Source organism: Trachemys scripta, chromosome 4, assembly GCF_013100865.1.
Source record: "Trachemys scripta elegans isolate TJP31775 chromosome 4, CAS_Tse_1.0, whole genome shotgun sequence".
In the NCBI taxonomy this organism is placed as follows: domain Eukaryota; kingdom Metazoa; phylum Chordata; order Testudines; family Emydidae; genus Trachemys; species Trachemys scripta.
Window position 1 is genome coordinate 102,528,342 of NC_048301.1, and position 21,935 is coordinate 102,550,276.

The following is a 21,935-nucleotide window of genomic DNA, read 5'->3' on the forward strand; positions in this document are numbered from 1 at the left end:
TAGAGTATGCTTAGCATAATTCTCAAACAAATAATTAAAAAAATTATTCCGAACTATACTAGCTTGGCCAAATCTAGCAGTGCAAAGCAAATTTTGAGACCATACAGATGGTTAGATGTGCACTATCCCAACTCCTGTCTGCATCCAAGCAGAGCTCAGCACAGCTCTGGAGCTGGCAAACATGGCTTTCAGCTACCCTGATCTTGGGGCTGTCAAGCCACTGGTCTGGTCCTTAGTATAAGATAGAAAAGCCTGTGGCTTGCTCTGTTTTACATTGGCTACACAGCCACTAAGGGCTATCCCAACAGCCAGGGATTAGCAGGCAGAGGGGGGTATTGGTTGCATCCTCTTTCTCCTAGAAACTGAGAAGTAACATAGGAGTCACTATTGCAGTTCTGCACCAGCCAAGGATTTCCTAGACAGACAGACTCTTTCATGGACCAATGAAGCTGTCTCAAAGGCTGCTTCATACCATCAAAGCATTCCAAAGCATCTTTAGTAGACTAGAAAATGTGGACCATGGGGGTCACACACACTAGTTTTATACACTGACTTCAGTGGATTTACTTGTGATCTACACCAGTGTGAGAGTAGCATCTGGCTCCCTGACTTCAGTAGATTTACACTGGTGCAAGTGAGTGCAGAATTTGACCCATTGTCTTGCTATTAACTCAAGTCAGTGTTTTAGCTACAGTCTTTGCTGGCAAAATTGGATTTGATTTTTGTATCAGGCCTTTTTAGTGACTTCAAGCCAAAGCCTATTGAAATATATGGAAAGATTCCTGTTGACTTTAATGGGCTTTGGATCAGGGCATTCAAAAAGGGAACATGAAGTTATGTTGAAACAAAGACTATTGTATTATTTATTATTGCCTACAGTTTTTTCACATGCTTTCTGCTTTTATAGGTTCATTACTTACGGCTCCTGATACAACAGAGATAGTTAGGGTTCGACTGCTTTTTAACACTCTCACAGCCTACAAAAACAAAGTGAAAAAGTCAGTTTCAGTGTAAAAACATTATGTATATAAGGAAGAAAAAGAAGTAGGATAGTTTTCCTACTCAGTTTTATAGATTTTAAGGTCAGAAGGGACTATTAGATCATCTATTCCGACCTCATGCATAACACAGGCCATAGAATTCCATCCAATTGCACTTGTATTAAGCCAAATAACTTGTTTGGCTAAAGCGTATCTTCCAGAAAGGCATCCAAGTCTTGATTTGAAGACATCAGGAGATCAAGAATTCACCATTTCCCTTGGGAAATTTGTTCCAATGGTTAATCACCACCATTGTAAAAAAATCGTGTCTTATTCCTAACTCTAATTTGTCTGGTTTTATCTTGTAGCCATTGGCTCGTTATGCTTTTCTCCACTAAATTAAAAAGCCCTTTAGTACCCAGTATTTTCTCATCATGATGGTACTTATACACCGTAATCAAGTCATCTCTTGATCTTTTTGATCAGATAAAGAGCTGCATAGTGAATACAGGAGAATTGGGAAGTGATAAAGGCTGGAATTTTCAAGGGACCTACTGAAAGTCAGGGGGAGTTGGGTGTCTAAATCTTCCCTAAACCCTTTTGAAAATCCTAACCTGAATTTATACGACCAACCCCGTTTAGGTGGCATCACCTGGGCATCAGCACTTTTGGTGATGAAGCTAAGGCAGAATTTACACAACTGCTGTGAACTTTCTATACACATAACACTTAATATAAATATAATAATGGGGCTAAATAAAAACTCCTTTTCCCACCTCTTTGTGGTCCACATTAGAAAAATCCACTCCATTTACTTCAACAATCTGATCACCAATCTATAAGAAATAATTAAAACATAGCATATGACTTTCTTTGTTATGGGTATCCTTACACTTTTCCCCCCTTCTGCTGAAAAAGGTCACAGAACATGACTTCATTAATGGATCCAAGATCACTGTATGAAATTACTACCAAATAAAATTACCCTGTAACATCTTATTTGGAGCATAACATACTCACCTCCAGCCCCACCTCAGCAGAAAGAGAACCTGGTTTAATATTGCTGATAAAAATGCCTGGTTTTTGTGTTGGACCACTGGAAATGCTGGAGTAAGCAGAGAAAACAGATGATATAGGATAACACAATACAAAGAAGGCATCATACTTGCTGAACTAGTGTCTGCTATTAGGTTAGGTATTTTTTGATATTTGCTTCCTGTATTTCTCACTGATTTTTGAAAAACACACCTTGCCATATCCTCAGCTGATGAAACTCACCATAGCTCCACTAAAATCAATGGAACTATATTAATTTACATCAGCTAAGGATGTGACCCACTGGATTTAACATGATCATTACAGCATATCTTGTCACAGCCAATATTGTTTTTCCAGTTGGTCACAATGCCTATGCACGACACTTATCACAATAAGCAGATAGGAGAGCAATGCCATGATAAAAATATTTTTGGCCAGATCCTTTGCTGATGTAAATTGGCATTGAAGTCAATGGAGCTATATCAATCTATGCCAGCTGAGCAACTATTCCATATAAAACATGTTAGCGAGTGAGTAATTGCTTGCATGTTCATTCAGGGTGCTGAGGAGATCTACACTATCACTCAGTTATGTATGACATAGTATCATTCTTCAGAACTATGGACCACACCAAGAGGGAAGTCACAGGCAGGAAACCCTCTATACTCCATACTTCTGGGGTAAAAATCCTCAAGCTGCAGCTAAGAAAATATGTAGACCAAATATGGCAAAGATTTCTGAAGTATGCTGACTGACTGCTGCTTTTCCTGCATCAGGCAGATGCACTATCCATCTTTCTAAGTTTGCAACCAGCTTTAGTCCCTTAATTATTCGCTTCAAGTTGTTCAGCGGCTGGATAACAAATGAAAACATGAAGAGTGCACAGAAATATAATGTTGGTCCGTACAATGTGAATGCACATTGCATAGAAATGGTATTTCATCTTATAGCGCTGGCTAACCAAAGATACAGAGACCATCTGAATAAAGATAAGTATAAGAAATAAAGGGCCAGATTTACTAAACCTATTTAGATGCAGATAGGCACCTCGTGGGAATTTCAGAAGTGCCTCAGTTAGGTGCCGAACTCCCATTGAAAGTCAATGGGTGTTAGGTGTCTACTGAGTTATGGTCCTTTTGTAAATTCCATTAGGTGCTTAGCTGGCAACGTTTCTCAAATGCGGCCACCACAGCTTCCTGAGCAGTGACGGTGGGGCAGGAGGCTAAGCATTGGCCCCTTCCCCATCCCTCCCTGTTCCTCCTGAATGCACAGCCCTGCACTGCCTCTGGAGACAGATGGGGCACAACACAACACTGGAAGAGCACGGTGAGTTCTCTACTGGGGAGGGGGACAGGGAAGGGGGGGCAATGAGACTTGGGCTTCAGCTGGGGTGGTTGGGCTCCAGCGGTGGGACTTAGGGAGCCTGGCTGTGCGGACGAGGAGTCCAGCCATGGAACTTCAGGCGCCAACACTCGGCTCCGGCTGACCCCCAGCCCCAATCCCCAGTCCCAGGTGCGCAGCAGGAGGCACTGGCCCCAGGCACCGATCCCCAGCCCCAGGCACGCAGCAGCAGATGCTGGCCTCGGGTGCCAATTCCTCGCATCAAGCGCTGGCTTCGGCCTCATGGCGGTGGGCACTGACCCTTGGATCTGGCCATGCAGCCCTGGATTCCAACCTAGCTCTGGGCTCTGGCCGCATGGCAGGAGGCACTGGTCTTGGGCTCCTACTCCATGCCCCGGCCGTGCAGCTTTTGCTCCAGGCACAGGCACTGACCCTCTCCCCGGCCATGCAGCTCCTGCCCCCAGCTCCGGGCTCTGGCCGCAGGCACTGACCCCCGGGGCCACACAGCAGTGGGTGCCAACCCCGGCTCCAGTGGCGCAGCTGTGGGTTCACCACCCACCCTCTTCTCTCTTGGTCCCACATCCATGCCCCCCCCCCCATCACCCCTGGACCCCGTTGTCTTCCTGGCTCTGCATCTACTCCTCCATCGCCCTGGGCCCCACTGCCTCCCTTGGCCGATATCCATCCCACCATGTCCCCACTGCCTCTGCCTCTGACCCCCCCCCATCCGGGGTTTAATTTGTCCTGGAACTTGCTGAGAAAAGTGATATTAACAAACATGCAAGTATCACTTTTCACAGCCTTCCAGATAGCTACTAAGGGTATGTCTACACTACGAAATTAGTTCGAATTTATAGAAGCCGGTTTTATTGAAATCGGTTGTATACAGCCGATTGTGTATGTCCACACAATAAAATGCTCTAGGTGCTCTAGTCGGCAGACCGCGTCCACAGTACGAGGCTAGCGTCGACTTCCGGAGCATTGCACTATGGGTAGCTATCCCACAGCTATCCCACAGTTCCCGCAGTCTCTGCCGCCCCTTGGAATTCTGGGTTGAGATCCCAATGCCCGGATGATGCAAAACAGTGTCGCGGGCGGTTCTGGGTACATGTCGTCAGGCCCCTCCCTCCCCCGTCACAGCAACGGCAGACAATAGATTCGCGCCTTTTTATCTGGGTTACCTGGGTTACCTGTGCAGACAACATGGAGCCCGCTCAGCACAGCTGAGCTCACCATCACCATATGTCCTCTGGGTGCCGGCAGACGTGGGACTGCATTGCTACACAGCAGCAGCTGCTAACTGCCTTTTGGCGGTAGACGGTGCAGTAGACTGGTAGCCTTCATCGGCGATCTGGGTGCTGGCAGCCGTGGGGCTTGCCTTTTGGCAGTAAATGGTGTATTATGACTGTTAGCCGGCCTATTACAAGTCGGGTCATCGCACGTTAGCAGAGTCTTCCCTGAGCAGCAGCTCGTGCAATAGGCCTGAAGACCATCGTCATACACCGCCCAGTATTTGCTGCCAAGCACCCAGAAAGATGCCGAGGGCTATCAGTCACGCTGCACCGTCGTCTTAAGATGTAAAAAATAGATTTTCTCTGTATTCATTTGCTTCCCCCTCCCTCCGTCAACAGGGTTTTCAGTTTAATCTTTGGGGGGGACCAGTCTGTGACAGTTGTTTGTGTCTCTCCCTGATGCACAGCCACCGTTCTTTATTTTAATTCCCTGTGCCTGTACGCCATGTCGTCACTCGGCCCCCCTCCCTCCTTCCCCTAGGCCGTCAGATACTACGTTTGCGCCACAGCTCGAGCCGAGAAGCGGTTCGCGCCTTTTCTTTGAATTCTGGGTTGAGATCCCAATGCCCGGATGATGCAAAACAGTGTCGCGGGCGGTTCTGGGTACATGTCGTCAGGCCCCTCCCCCCTCGTCACAGCAACGGCAGACAATAGATTCGCGCCTTTTTACCTGGGTTACCTGTGCAGACAACATACCACGGCAAGCATGGAGCCCGCTCAGCTCAGCTGAGCTCACCGTCACCATATGTCCTCTGGGTGCCGGCAGACGTGGGACTGCATTGCTACACAGCAGCAGCTGCTAACTGCCTTTTGGCGGTAGACGGTGTAGCATGAGTGATAGCCGTGGGGCTGGCAGCCGTAGTGCTGCATTGCACCAGCCCCTTGCAGGCGATGGTATATTATGACTGGTACCCGTCGTCGTCGTACTGGTATGGCTGTCAATCATGGCCACCTGGGCAGACATGCTACTGTTTCGATGATGACGGTTACCAGTCATAATATACTATTTTCTGCCAATTGCCCAATATTGTCTGCTAAGCACCCAGAAGAGGCCGAGGGCGATGCTGGGTGCTGGCGGACGTGGGGCTGGCAGACGTGGGGCTGCATTGCTACACAGCAGCAGCCCCTTGCCTTTTGGCAGATGATGGCATATTATGATTGGTATCCGTCATCGTCATACTGGTATGGCTGTCACTCATGCTGCAGCGTCGGCTGCCACCTTAAGATGTAAAAAATAGATTTGTTCTGTGTTCATTTGCTTCCCCTTCCTCCGTGAAATCAACGGCCTGCTAAGCCCAGGGTTTCCAGTTTAATCTTTGGGGGGACCATTCTGTGTGACAGTTGTTTGTGTTTCTCCCTGTTCCTGTACCTGTACGCCATGTCGTCACTCGGCCCTCCCTCCCTCCCGCCCTCCTTCTCCTGGTCCATCAGATACTACTTTCGCGCCTTTTTTCTGACCAGGCGCCATAGCTAGCACTGGGATCATGGAGCCCGCTCAGATCACCGCGGCAATTATGAGCACTATGAACACCACGCGCATTGTCCTGGAGTACATGCAGAGCCAGAACATGCCAAGGCGAAACCCGGACCAGGCGAGGAGGCGATTGCAGCGCGGCGACGAGAGTGATGAGGAAATTGACATGGCCATAGACCTCTCACAAGGCACAGGCCCCAGCAATGTGGAAATCATGGTGTTACTGGGGCAGGTTGATACCGTGGAACGCCGATTCTGGGCCCGGGAAACAAGCACAGACTGGTGGGACCGCATCGTGCTGCAGGTATGGGACGATTCCCAGTGGCTGCGAAACTTTCGCATGCGTAAGGGCACTTTCATGGAACTTTGTGACTTGCTTTCCCCTGCCCTGAAACGCCAGGATACCAAGATGAGAGCAGCCCTCACAGTTGAGAAGCGAGTGGCAATAGCCCTGTGGAAGCTTGCAACGCCAGACAGCTACCGGTCAGTCGGGAATCAATTTGGAGTGGGCAAATCTACTGTGGGGGCTGCTGTGATCCAATTTGCCAGGGCAATGAAAGACCTGGTGATAGCAAGGGTAGTGACTCTGGGCAACGTGCAGTCAATAGTGGATGGTTTTGCTGAAATGGGATTCCCAAACTGTGGCGGGGCCATAGACGGAACCCATATCCCTATCTTGTCACCGGAGCACCAAGCCACCGACTACATAAACCGCAAGGGGTACTTTTCAATGCTGCTGCAAGCCCTGGTGGATCACAAGGGACGTTTCACCAACATCAACGTGGGATGGCCGGGAAAGGTACATGATGCTCGCGTCTTCAGGAACTCTGCTCTGTTTCGAAAGCTGGAGGAAGGGACTTTCTTCCCGGACCAGAAAGTGACCATTGGGGATGTTGAAATGCCTATCGTGATCCTTGGGGACCCAGCCTACCCCTTAATGCCATGGCTCATGAAGCCATACACAGGCAGCCTGGACAGGAGTCAGGACCTGTTCAACTACAGGCTGAGCAAGTGCCGAATGGTGGTGGAATGTGCATTTGGACGTTTAAAAGCGCGCTGGCGCAGCTTACTGACTCGCTCAGACCTCAGCGAAAAGAATATCCCCATTGTTATTGCTGCTTGCTGTGCGCTCCACAATATCTGTGAGAGTAAGGGGGAGACATTTATGGCGGGGTGGGAGGTTGAGGCAACTCGCCTGGCCGCTGATTACGCGCAGCCAGACACCAGGGCGGTTAGAGGAGCACAGCAGGGCGCGGTGCGCATCAGAGAAGCTTTGAAAACGAGTTTTGTGACTGGCCAGGCTACTGTGTGAAACTTCTGTTTGTTTCTCCTTGATGAACCCTCCAACCCCCCCCCCGACCCGGTTCACTCTACTTCCCTGTAAACCAACCACCCCACCCCACCCTCCCCTCCCCTCCCGCTTGCAGAGGCAATAAAGTCATTGTTTTTTCACATTCATGCATTCTTTATTAGTTCCTTACAGAGGTAGGGGGATAATTGCCAAGGTAGCAGGGATGGGTGGGGGAGGAGGGATGGAAAAGGACACACTGCATTTTAAAACTTTAACTCTTATTGAAGCCCAGCCTTCTGATGCTTGGGCGATCATCTGGGGTGGAGTGACTGGGTGGACGGAGGCCCCCCCACCGTGTTCTTGGGCGTCTGGGTGACGAGGCTATGGAACTTGGGGAGGAGGGCTGTTGGTTACACAGGGGCTGTAGCGGCGGTCTCTGCTCCTGCTGCCTTTCCTGCAACTCAACCATACGCTCGAGCATATCACTTTGATGCTCCAGCAGACGGAGCATTGCCTCTTGCCGTCTGTCTGCAAGCTGACGCCACCTATCGTCTTCAGCCCGCCACCTCTCCTCTCGTTCATGTTGGACTTTTCTCATCTCCGACATTGACTGCCTCCACGCATTCTGCTGTGCTCTATCAGCGTGGGAGGACATCTGCAGCTCCGTGAACATCTCGTCCCTCGTCTTACGTTTTCTCTTTCTAATGTTCACGAGCCTCTGCGAAGGAGAAACATTTGCAGCTGGTGGAGGAGAAGGGAGAGGTGGTTAAAAAAGACACATTTTAGGGAACAATGGGTACACTCTTTCATTACAAGGTCGCATATTTCGGCTTGCAGGCAGCCATCGTAGGCCACAGTGTTTTGGCTTATTTAACCTTCTTAACATGCGGGAAAGGTTGCAAACAGCAGCGCATTTCCCATCTCAAGGATGAATTGGGTTGTCCATTTAAAATGGGGTTTCAATGTAAAAGGAGGGGGCTGCGGTTTCCCGGTTAACATGCGGCACAAACACAAGTAAACCACCCCCCCCACACACACACACACGATTCTCTGGGATGATCACTTCACCCCTCCCCCCCACCGCGTGGTTAACAGCGGGGAACATTTCTGGTCCGAATAGCAGGAACGGGCGCCTCTGAATGTCCCCCTTAATAAAATCACCCCATTTCAACCAGGAGAGCTTTCTGGAGATGTCCCTGGAGGATTTCCGCTCCATCCCCATACACGTTAACAGACTTGCTTGCTTTTTTTTGTAATGTTTACAAATATTTACAAAGTTACACTCACCAGAGGTCTCCTGTGTGCCCTGAGGGTCTTGGGTGAGTTCGGGGGTTACTGGTTCCAGGTCCAGTGTCACAAACATATCCTGGCTGTTGGGGAAACCGGTTTCTCCGCTTCCTTGCTGCTGTGAGCTACCTACAGTACCTCCATCGTCATCTTCCTCGTTCCCCGAACCGTCTTCCCTGTGTGTTTCTCCAGTGAGAGAGTCATAGCACACGGTTGGGGTAGTGGTGGCTGCACCCCCTAGGATCGCATGCAGCTCCGCGTAGTAGCGGCAAGTTTGCGGCTCTGCCCCGGACCTTCCGTTTGCTTCTCTGGCTTTGTGGTAGGCTTGCCTTAGCTCCTTAATTTTCACGCGGCACTGCTGTGTGTCCCTGTTATGGCCTCGGTCCTTCATGGCCTTGGAGATCTTTTCTAATACTTTTCCATTTCTTTTACTGCTACGGAGTTCAGCTATCACTGCTTCATCTCCCCATATGGCGAGCAGATCTCGTACCTCCCGTTCGGTCCATGCTGGAGCTCTTTTGCGATCCTGGGAGGACTCCATGACGGTTACCTGTGCTGATGAGCTCTGCGTGGTCACCTGTTCTCTCCACGCTGGGCAAACAGGAAATGAAATTCAAACCTTCGCGGGTCTTTTCCTGTCTACCTGGTCAGTGCATCTGAGTTGAGAGCGCTGTCCAGAGCGGTCACAATGAAGCACTGTGGGATAGCTCCCGGAGGCCAATAACATCGAATTCCGTCCACACTACCCCAATTCCGACCCGCAAAGGCCGGTTTTATCGCTAATCCCCTCGTCGGAGGTGGTGTAAAGAAACCGGTTTAAAGGGCCCTTTAAGTCGAAAGAAAGGGCCTCGTTGTGTGGACGTGTCCAGGCTTAATTCGGTTTAACGCTGCTAAAGTCGACCTAAACCCGTAGTGTAGACCAGGCCTAAGTGTCCTGTAAAAAGTGATTGATATTAACAAACATACAAATATCACTTTTCACAGTAGTATTTTTATTATTGAGTCTGCAAAAAAAACCCAACCCTACATAAATTACAGTGATGTGTATATGTGCTATTTATTTGTTTTTCCTAAAGTTAATTAAGTATTTTGTCAGTGCGGCCACCAGCAAGAGTTGGTGGCCACACTCTGAGGCCACCAAAAAATGTCTTGCGAGAACCCCTGCAATGAAGTCAAGAACTTAACTGATAAGAGAACCAATCTAAATGTATTTAATTTTCAGGGACTGAGACGTCAATAAAAAACAGAAGAGGATATATTATTTCATTATGTGATTACAGACATACAAAGGTTAAAAAGTTTAGACTCTCCATAACTGGATTTGCTGTTAGTAATTTTGTAAACTAAAGTCACAAACAGCCTTAGAACACTCCGCCTACCTTGAAGCAATAACATGTTAACATCAGTCATTTGTATGCATATGCAGAAACCATCAGTGTTGGAATGCTGTTATAAACAATTGATACATTATAATAATTCCTATATTACAGAAAATCTAGGTGATTGCTCTGGCTTCCTCACTACCAGGATCTAGTTAGCATTTCTCAAATGCAGCCACCGGGGCCACATGAGGCCACTTGGGGCTTTTCTTGCGGCCACAGCCTCCTGGGCTGTTATTGGGGTGGAGGGAGCAGCGGCCCCTCCCCCTCCCTGGTGCTCCTGGATGCACAGCCTTGGTGTTGGTTGCTGAGGCTACCAGCAGGGGTTGGGCCCTATCCCCCATTTCCCCGCCAGACACCTGGGGCCCAATGCTGGAGGAGCAGGTAGCCAGTAAGTTCCCCACCTTCCTGGGGCAGTGGGACTCAGCCATGGGGTGGCAGAGTGGCAGCTCTGGCTGTGCAGCAGCAGGCCCCAGGCTCCAGCCATGCGGCTTTGGGCTCCGTCCACCAGCTGTGGCACTTCAGGCTGCAGCCCCCTGCTGCCTCCCCTGGTCACCTCTTCACCCCCATCACCCCTGGTCTCTGCTGCCTCCTCTGACCACCAATCAAGGGCTTAATTTGTTCCCAGCCTTGCCAGGGCGGAGTAAGTCTGCTCTGAAAAGTGATACTTGTATGTTTGTTAATATCACTTTTCACAACAGACTTACTAGCTAGCAATAAATAAACTACAATGATTTGGACGTGTATATGTGCATATTTATTTGTTTTTCCTAAAGCTAATTAAGTATTTTAGAGAAAAGTGTGAGAGCGGCCACCAGCAGGAGTTGGTGGCCGCACTCCCAGGGCACCAAATAATTTGTCCTGAGAACCCCTGTCTTAGGGCATCTAAATAGCTTTGTAAATCGGGCCCAGAGTTCATATGGCAGGAGGAGTGTATCTTCATACAGTTATAAACAGAACAATACAAAGAGCATAAAGTTGTTTTTTCTAAGCCATAAAAAGTACAACCAAAAAACATGAAGTAATATCATATTTGTTTCCTCCTACATTCTTCTAATGTCTATTACTAATTAGAATATGGCAAGCTGGAGAAATTGCTATATTCAATGTTTTAAACAGTCCGTCCCGTCTCCCCGCCCTGTCAAGTCTGCACTGTTTCCTAAAAACAAACAAAAACCAAACATTCCTTCCACATTTAGTTAATTATTATTAATATGGAGTTGCTACTTTATGAATTCAAAGTTAAACATGATAGTATAAAAATTACTACCATGCACCATAAAAAGGCTTAATGGGTATTTTATTATAGGTATATGGTACATTTGAGGGAATATGATAAATTATAAATGCTAACATCACATCTACATGGTGGATCTGATTCTCCACTCACAACTGATTTACACTTGGGTAACTCTGCTGATTTCAAGCTTGCTCCTGATTCACACAAGTATAAATAAGAGAATCATGCCCAGTCAGAATAGATGTTTATTTTTTAACTCATCCCATCTGTGTAATTGTAATGCCAGTAATCAGTGGACAGGATTGAACTCAGGACCTCTGGAGCTTAGTCCATGAGCCTCTACCACGAGCTAAAAGCCAACTGCCTGTTAGCTAAGGCTAGAGAGCAGACTTATTAATCTCGCTCTAAGTGGTCTCAGTGCCCCTAGATGGGACAGAAGGTGCGTGGGTTACACAATGCTTTGCCATATAACCTTATATTATCGTTCTTTCTAATTCTGTTTTAAATTTTGTAAATCATACTATCATAGAAAGGGATGGTTCTTTTTAAAATAAATGTTATGTTCTGATTACAGAATCATTTTGTATGGGGAAAGAAAGACTACCCCCTTTACTGCTGCTACCAGCATTTAAAAAAAAATATTCATCTATAGCTCAAGACATACTGTACCACATATGTTCAGCAGCAGCAGTAAATGATCCCCAACAATAAGATAACTGATTATTCTTAATTTCACAGACGATCCTTGAACTGTTCTTTGTTAGGGTATGAGCTGGGGGTGTGATTCTCAGCTCAAGGAGACGTACCCACACTAGCTCTGATGGAGCTAGCATGCTAAAAGCAGGGTAGCTATGGCAGCGTGAGCAGCTCAAGGGATAACTGCCCCAAGTATTTTTCTATCCGAAACCCCAGGCACATACTCGTGGCGGCTAGCCTTTCCTGTGGCTTGTGCCACAGTGGCTACACTCCATTTTTAGTGCGCTAACTCGATCAGAGCTAACGTTAATATTTCTCCTCGAGCTGTGAATCGCACACACCCCCAGTTTGAAGAACAGACATACCCTTAAGCATGAAAAAGAGGTCAGTGTATTTATTAAGCTTTTTCTGACCAAAAAAAATTACATTCAGTGCAAGCGTGCAAATCATTGAGAGTATTAAAAGCTGTTAAGTATGGCGCCTGTCTGGCTAAGAGCTGGTCTGTACACAAACTTGCACCAAAATAATTATACGAGTTTTAAATCATACCTTTTGTTTTTTCAGTGCAAATCTGGGGGTAGGCACTCATTTTTGAATACGAGTGCCCTATTTTGATTTTGCTTAAGTCGATTTAAAAAAAAAGTGTGAATTAAGACCAATTGAGTAATTTTGGTGCCAAAAGTAGGATGCAACAGAGGGTCCTGTGGCACCTTTGAGACTAACAGAAGTATTGGGAGCATAAGCTTTTGTGGGTAAGAACCTCACTTCTTCAGATGCAAGAGCTTTGGAAAGAGTGAATAACATTATAACTAAGGCCATAAGAAAGTTGTGATTTTTTTTTTTTGTTCAAAAGTTGCAGCCACAGTTTGTTAAAGTTGCGGTTTTGGTACATTCTTCCAAGGCATGCAGCCTGCTTTCCAAAGCAGGGCAACAGCACTGAAGAGACGTTTGGCTCTCAAAGACAGATGGAAGGGCAACTGGGCCAAATTTGAATGGCAGTGTGACCCCGTGCACCAGGACAATGACATCAATAAAAAGCAACAAAGAGTCCTGTGGCACCTTATAGACTAACAAATGTATTGGAGCATAAGCTTTCGTGGGTGAATACCCACTTCGTCAGACGCATGTAATGGAAATGCGTCTGATGAAGTGGGTATTCACCCATGAAAGCTCATGCTCCAATACATTTGTTAGTCTATAAGGTGCCACAGGACTCTTTGTTGCTTTTTACAGATCCAGACTAACATGGCTACCCCTCTGATAAATGAAATCAATGGCACTCAGGCACTTTTGAAAATTCCACTAGGCACCTATCTGCATATTTAAGTATGTAAATACCCTTTAAAAATTTAGCCTTTAGAGAACCTAAATAATTTATTTGCATTTGAAATTTGGACTTAGGCTCCTAAGTTACTTAAGTGCTTTTTAAAATGCTATCCTTAGACCCATACATTGTCAATAAAAATAAATAATTCTTTACTTTTGATTTATAAGTAACTAAAGGAAAAAAGTTCCTATACCATGTTCTAGATGTCTTTTATGAAATAAGCTGATCACATTTTCCATTTTGAACATGGTTAAAACAAAGATAAACAGTCGTTCTTTTGTAGTGACTTAAAGATGCACCTAAATGGAGGTGCAGAATTCAGCAAGTAGACATTTATGCTGCAGTATTAAGTGTTTAAATAACACATTGTACAAAGGTATTCCCACATCTTTGTCAAAATATTAGATTGTATGTATATTTTGCTGATACTACACAAACAAAGACTGTTCTGCATTTCTCACTCCACAAATTACCAATATTTCTTGCAAACCATATTAAATGGGACACATCTACATACCTGCATCCCATGCCCTTTGAACCAATTAAACTAATGAAGACTTTCTTCTCTTTATTGTCCCTTCCTCCAGATGAAGCGAGCCCAGCAACGCTGCCTTTTCCCTCCTATAGCAAAAGAAAGAAGGGGAAAAAGACTGCAGGTAAAATCCTGGCTCCACTGAAGCCAATAGTAAAACTCCCATTGATTTCAATGTGTCTGGATTTCACCCTACATATTTACAGGTTACACTGCTATATAGTCCAAATTCAGCCCCAGTGTAAGGACGAGCAAATACATTGACTTCAATGGAGCTGTGCCAGGACTGATTTTGACTCTTTATCTATTCGGAGAGGATTATCACAACAATCAAGATACATCTCAGGAGGAAAGTAGAAAAAAAGTTAAAGCAAGGTCATAAGAGAAAAAATGATTAGCTTGTGCATATCATGACAAAGAGTTGCCTAAAATATATGCTCAATATATGTTCCACTCTATATGCATCCGAAGAAGTGGGCTGTAGTCCACGAAAGCTTATGCTCTAATAAATTTGTTAGTCTCTAAGGTGCCACAAGTACTCCTGTTCTTCTTTTTGCGGATACAGACTAACATGGCTGCTACTCTGAAACCTAAAATATATTGATAGCCCTCATTACCTTTTATTTTAAATGGACCCTTCCCTGATATAAATCTAGGGAAAGCCAGTCATGGGCTCTCTTAGCACTGCTGTAACCCATGGATGTCATTCATAGACTTATTTGTTCTTCCATTAGTCTCCCACACTCTAGGAATTTTAACCTCTAATAACAGTTAGGGTATGTCAAATAATCTATTAAAAATTGCCTCTTGCACTGGCTTGCTGAGTCACCAAACTCAACAGAAGTTATTGATTCTTTTATTTATATTGGTAGAAACATTTCATTTCTAACACACATTTTCTGTATTACTGCTTCTAGAGCTTTTCATTTTCATATTTGTCTACTAAACTTTAGCAGTTTATTTACCACGTGCTCATCACCAGGGCATCAGAGCAAAAATATACACAAGTCTGAATTTTCCAGGAGTAGCTAGTGATATTGAGTGTTCTAGCTGAGACCCCCTGAAGGGGCTGATTTTCAGAAAGGTTGAGCATCTGCCTTCTGAAAAATCAGGCCCCTTTAAAAGCCCTCTCAATTCAGGCACCCAAAAACGAAGGCACTCAAAAACCACAAGGTACTTTTGAAAATGTAGGGGATGCTTTTTAATTATGTTTTCTAACTATCAACCTCATCCAACTCCCACTGAAGTTAATGGAAGATTTTTCTATTGACTTTAGTAAGAGGCGGATAAGGCCACATAGGAACAGACTGGTAGGACATTAATAGCTGTCTGTTTCAGATTTCACTTAACAGGTTTTTGTACCATCAAAATAAATGCAATCACTAAAAAGATAAGTAAGGGGGTGGAGGGAAAACAAATTAAATATTGCTAAGTGTTCCCAGAGGGCATATTACTAAAATAAGATATTAGGTGTCTTACCCCAGAATCTGACACAAACTGATCCACAAATTGCCACTTAAGAGGCTCATCTGGAGAGCTAGAAGTAAAAAAACCAAAATGGTTAAATATGATGAGGAAAATGGTTTTAAAATGATGAGTATATTGAATGTGGCTTCAATCCAGCCATGTATTTTGCATCCACACATAAATGTAGGTACTATTGATAAATAATGATATTGATTTTGTAGTCAAGTACTTAGCTGTCTAAAGGACATCAGGTAAACATGCAATAATTTACATCAGTAAAGATAGAGGTAGAGCTGGTAAAAAAAAACTATATATAATTTAGCAAACTTTTTGAAAAATTATTGGTTTTTGGAAACTTTTTTCGAAAGTCAAAAAATCTCAACCGGTTTATACAGCTAGTCAAAACATCCCTCAAAAATCTAAAAGATTTTTTTTTATCAGAACATTTCAATTATTCCCCCCCCCATTGAAATTCAATTTTTCAACAAAAGTCATCATAGACCAATCATGATTTTCAAAACTTCAGCCAGCTTTAGTCAGAGGCTGCTTCTAAAAAACAACCCCGAAAGTTAGGAAGATGCTAGAACTTTGGAGCATTCTGCTAAGTGAATTTGGTGCTGGAATTTGTCCGAGTTCCAGACTGATTCCACTGATAATGCAGAAAGATAAGCTTGCTTATTTAAGACAGGGAATCAGATGCATCAAATGGGGCAGTAGCCTGCCAAATCAGCCAAGGTGTATCATTTTAATCATTGATAAAGTTGGCCATTATCAACTTTCTAGAATATCAATGGTAGATAAGAGATTGCAGAGGAAATGAAGAATCTAATTTGTATGTTGGATATGAATTTAGGAAAGGGACTGATTGTGTTTACCTTTTGACAGGTATCATGCCGATATCTGCAAGAGAAAAATATGTCAGGTAAATCTTCCTGCAGATTATGAATTAGCTACATGACATTCTCTCTGTCAGTGTGGGAACTGTAGCAACCCATGTGAATTTTGCATTACTTACGTCTTACTTTTATGGACACTATTTTCTTTGTACGGATGAGATTTATTACTTCCTCATGAGTGCATGAAGAGATGGAGTATCCGTTTATCCGAACTATCTCATCTCCAATCTTAGAAATAAGAAATAGAAAGAAAAATCTGTTATATGATTTGTTTAAAAAAGGAATCAGTGTAGAAAAGTCTCTAAGCAACTTGTGTAAACTGACAATCTCTTTGATGCAGAGGTCATGTGACTGGAAAAAAATGTTTTGGATAGATAGCAGAATACCTTGAAGACCTCTAGAATCTCAAGTAAAGTAGAGAATGAGATTTAACATAAGAACAGCCATACTAGGTCAGACCAAAGGTCTACCTAGCCCAGTATCCTGTTTTCTGACAGTGGCCAATGCCAGGTGCCCAGAGGGAATGAACACAACAGGTAATCGTCAAGTGATCCATCCCATCGCCCATTCCCAGCTTCTGGCAAACAGAAGCTACGAACACCATCCCTGCCCATCCTAGCGAATAGCCATTGATGGACCCTATCTTCCATCAACTTATCTAGTTCTTTTTTTAACCCTGTTATAGTCTTGGCCTTCACAACATCCTCTGGCAAGGAGTTCCACAGGTTGACTGTGAGATGTGTAAAAAAAATACTTCCTTTTCTTTGTTTTAAATCTGCTCCCTATTAATTTCATTTGGTGACCCCTAGTCCTTGTGTTATGAGGAGGAATAAATAGCACTTCCTTATTTACTTTCTCCACACCAGTCATGATTTTATAGACCTCTATCATATCCCCCCTTAGTCATCGCTTTTCCAAGCTGAACAGTTCCAGTCGTACTAATTTCTCCTCATATGGGAGTCATTCCATACCCCTAGTCATTTTTTGTTGCCCTTTTCTGAACCTTTTCCAATTCCAATACATCTTTTTTGAGATGGGGTGACCACATCTGCACGCAGTATTCAAGATGTGGGCATACCATGGATTTATATAGAGGCAATCTGATATTTTCTGTCTTATTATCTATCCCTTTCTTAATGATTCCCAACATTCTGTTTGCTTTTTTGACTGCCAGTGCACATTGAGAGGATGTTTTTAGAGAACTATCCACAATGACTCCACAATTTCTTTCTTGAGTGGTAACAGCTAATCTAGACCCCATCATTTCATATGTATAGTTGGGATTATGTTTTCCAATGTGCAGTACTTTGCATTTATCAACATTGAATTTCCTCTGCCATTTTGTTGCCCAGTCACCCAGTTTTGAGAGATCCTTTTGTAGCTCTTTGCAGTCTGCCTGGGACTTAACTATCTTGAGAGTTTTGTACCATCTGCAAATTGCCACCTCACTGTTTACCCCCTTTTCCAGATCATTTATTTGTTGAATAGAACTGGTTTCAGTACAGACCTGTTGGGGACACCACTATTTACCTCTCTCCATTCTGAAAACTGATCATTTATTCCTACCCTTTGTTTCCTATCTTTTAACCAGTTACCAATCCATTAGAGGACCTTCCCTCTTATCCCATGACAGCTTAATTTGCTTAAGAGCCTTTGGTGAGGGACCTCCTCAAAGGCTTTCTGTTTGTTTTGGATCTGTTGAAACAGTTTGTTCTCACAAAATTAAAAATGTTTTGTTCTGATTTCAACTTTTTATATTATAATGTAATATATACAAATTTTATAATATAATAAAATAAATTTTAAAACAAAGTTGTTTTGAATAAAAAAAGTCAAAATGTCTTGTTCTAATAAGGTCAAAACAGAACATTTTGACCTTATCGGAAAACTTCTTTTGCAATTTTTTTCAAAACAAATTTTGATCTGAGTCAACATGTCCCCACAAAAAGTCCTGATTTCAGTTAAACAGCATTTTCCAACAGAAAACCATTATGTTGAAAAATATTCAGCCAGCTCCATCACTAATGCAGAGCTATGTGAAAATGATCAATTACTACTGTATCGCATCCACCCCTTTTCTGAATTTAAGCAGTCATCAAGTGATCTTGGCTGTATTGTGGCTATTATGCACTGTACTAATTCAAATTTCAGTGCATCCTTCATCTAGCCTTCACTTTTTCACTTTCCTGATCACCACCCACTTTTTTTGGTTCACAGATCTCCAGATCTTGCAGAAAGAGTCCTGCACAATTCTTGCCTTCCTTGCTTATGCATCCAAACATGGGTTTCTCCATGCTTATTCATGTTGAAACTCTGGTCTGATATGGCTAACATCAACCATAATGGGGCGTAAAGAATTTTCCTCTGCTTGATTCCAGGACCATTTTTACCCATGCTCCCATTAACACGCTCCCCTTAGGCAACCACAAACTAATTCTCAGAGATGAGGGCATGCAAGTGACCATCAAGAAATTCTTTTAAAACAAATTACAAACATTGCTCCCTACTTCCAATGTATTTTGCCTGATCTCTACAAGCAACACAACTAAATTCCTTGGGTCTATTTCTGGTCTGATCTTCCATGGCTGTCCCCATAAACTGTGCTAATATGTATTACTGTTAATAATGAACATTTATATAAAATGCGCCATTGAAGTCAATGGAAATTTTGCCATTGACTTCAACGGAGCAGGACGGTGCTCTTACCATCAAAATGTTGTGTGACGTTTTACAGAAAAGACATTCACATATGGATATTGTTTGTAGCGCCACCTATAATTAAGTTTGCTTCACACCTTCCATTTTAAGCCCCTATTTTCAGTTGCACGTAACTTTGACAAACCAACTGTTTGAGCTGAAATTTTCCACGCCAGGTGTCTGCCTGAGGCTGATTTTCTTTTTTTTTTTTGAAAGCTTCAGTCAAAATGGTTCAGCTGGTTCAGAGAACAAAATTAGGGGAAAATATGTTGTTTCGTCAATGTTTAAAACAGTCATACAACTGTTTCATTTAGAGGCTCTCGCATACCTATGATTTGGAGCAGATATTGAACTTTGGCAATGGAACAGGGGTGTTACCCAGATGTTTAGTTGAGGTTTGTCACCCTGATTCCATCTGTACCAGACATGCTCCATCACAGGGCTGCAGAGACTGGGCAGGACTTTGCCTGCAATTGTTCTTCCCAGCTGCCTGGGGCTGCAGCAGTGCCAGGCCCTGGAACTGAGGGCAATTCTAAGTGCTCCTTCAGCTGATGCCCAGGCAAGGTGGAGAAGGCAGCAGCCTGCCTGCAATACAGAGATATACAGAGTTTACAGGTCAGGAAGACAGACAGGAGTGAGGGGTGGGAGGAGCATCCTCCATCCTGCACAGTGAATGAGGGAAGGATCCTGCAGAAAAAATACTATGCAATCGTGTAAATAGAGATTGTATCATAATGCACATACATGAGGACGCCACATTAAAGTTCCACAGGCAACCTTAACTCTGGCATTTCCTAACTTTTGAAAGCTTGACTTTACACCCTTAGCTTTCTTTTTAATGTAGGGAGGTTGGTTTTTTTTAAATGTAATAATACATGTCATTCTATTCAATGGGCCAGATTCTACCAGTTTTACTCATACTGAGAATTATTCCTGATTTCACTGGGACTAGAGTAAGGTACTACTGCCATGCTTACTCATGTTGAAACTCTGGTCTGGTATGGCTATAAAGACTTAACTGTGCAACCCTTCCTCTAGTGCAGTGGCTTTCAAACTTTTGTACTGATGACTCCTTTCACATAGCAAGTCTCTGAGTGCGACCCCCCTTAGAAATGAAAAACACTTTTTTATATATTTAACACTATTATAAATGCTGGAGGCAAAGCGGGGTTTGGGGTGGAGGTTGACATCTTGTGACCCCCCCCATGTAATAACCCCGCGACCCCCTGAGAGGTCCCAACCCCAAGTTTGAGAACCCCTGCTCTAATGGGTGAGGACATGCTCACCTGTTTTCATTAATGGGAGTCCTTGTGTCACTTTATCATGTCTTCCTATGGTAGCCTTGCGGCAAAAAACATTTTATTTTGCCTCTAAAGTGCCATGCATACCTCCGACACTGTACAATAACAATAGCATATGCTGATAGACTGAGTGTAATTGCCTCAATCGTCTCATTATTGCTTTTTTAAAAACACTGATTGGATGATACACATAAAAGTAAAGGATTCCTGAGGGAAATAAAGATGTTTTCACACACAGAATGGAACAAATCCTGTCCGTTCACAACTATTAACTGATGTGCTTGCTCCACCTACTGGGCAAACAAAATCATCATCTGGGGAAGATATGGGGTGGAGTTTTCAAAAGGATCAGAACTGGCTTAATGCTGCTTTCACTGAAGTCAGTGGGAGTTTTCCTATGGGCTTTAATAGGAAGAGAGCTAGGTCAGCACACAGCGCTTTGGAAATCCCATTCGTAGTCAAAAAAATTAAAATAGGTGGAGCCCCCAGTCTGGTCACCTAAATTTTTGCAGGACTACTCACTACATGGTTCCCACTACTGTCTACTTGACCCGTTCTTAAATAATCTGACCGAGATAACCTGACCCACACTAGAGTTGTGGAGGTGTAGATGGCAGCTTAGCATACACGGCAGACGCTCCGTGGCACCATTGCTTGCCACAGATACAAAGCTATAGAGGAATGGGCCAGGGAGGGATGCTCATTATCCTCCTTAAAGCCTAAGAGATAAATTTGAAGTGGCATTAACTCACGTGGTCTCCTTCACTCTGGAAAATAAAGGAGGCTTTTGGGGAAGCAGTGGCTTCTATTAGCTCTGGCAGCATGACTGCAATGGAGCTGCTAGGAAGCGCAGCAGGAGGGCTCAGAGATGGTGTGAAGGCACAGGGTTTCTGTGCAAAGGGAGCTGGAATTGTGCAGATCCTCTGGAGTCCATGCAGATCCTTTGGGAAGGGTCTGAGGAATCTGCAGGGAACCACTGCTTGTTTTAGGCAGGTGGGATAGGTGAGTGATCCCGGCCCCCCAGTGGAATGATTCTAGGAAAACTCAGTAATAGAATCTTTGCAAGGTTTTCACTCATCTCAGCCCTGCCTCCCATGACTATTTCTGTAGGTCCAGGCCTCAGTGTGTAACTATTTAACCATAAGCATGGAATTTTAACCTCTTTGGACTTTTGTGTTTATCCCATGTATAATCTATACAAAATAAACAATTTCCTTTTAGAATAAGTTATTTTCTATTGGGTTAAATGGAGCCTTAGTGAGACTCAAGATAAATTAATCCAAAAGAAAATAATTTCAGGCCTAGTGCTACACAAAATATCCTCCAAGCCTTGTGAGCCTTGCAAGTTGCAGAAAACTGTAGTTCATAGAAATCCAGTGTATTCAGAGAAAGGATGAACCTAGTGTGATGGAGTGCAATGCCACATTGAAAAATCTCAGTTCTGTGGTAGCACACTGCAGAGTCACTTTGAGTTAGGTCTGGTCTAAACAGAATTTTTGCACTAGTATAACTCATGTCATTAGGGGCGTGATTTATGTTTAAACTAACATAGTTATACTGGCATAAAGGTACTTTATTCTGGTATAGCTTAGGCCTGGTCTACACTACGAGTTTAGGTTGACTTTAGCAACGTTAAATCGAATTAAGCCTGGACACATCCACACGACGAAGCCCTTTTTTTCCGACTTAAAGGGCCC

The 21,935-nt window shown here is 44.0% G+C and overlaps 1 protein-coding gene across 2 annotated transcripts in view; it reads right to left on the minus strand.

Annotated features, from left to right (window-relative positions):
• The window catches only part of USH1C (USH1 protein network component harmonin), a 112,645-nt gene that overhangs the window by 59,080 nt on the left and 31,630 nt on the right, over nucleotides 1–21,935 (minus strand). For both annotated transcript variants that reach the window (XM_034770196.1, XM_034770194.1), the window contains exons 5-11: nucleotides 16,360–16,468; nucleotides 16,220–16,244; nucleotides 15,357–15,414; nucleotides 13,863–13,966; nucleotides 2,001–2,085; nucleotides 1,757–1,816; nucleotides 921–977 (exon numbers count right to left, since the gene is read on the minus strand). In XM_034770196.1, coding sequence (XP_034626087.1) covers nucleotides 921–977; nucleotides 1,757–1,816; nucleotides 2,001–2,085; nucleotides 13,863–13,966; nucleotides 15,357–15,414; nucleotides 16,220–16,244; nucleotides 16,360–16,468 — 498 coding nt within the window. The remainder of the gene's footprint in view (nucleotides 1–920; nucleotides 978–1,756; nucleotides 1,817–2,000; nucleotides 2,086–13,862; nucleotides 13,967–15,356; nucleotides 15,415–16,219; nucleotides 16,245–16,359; nucleotides 16,469–21,935) is intronic.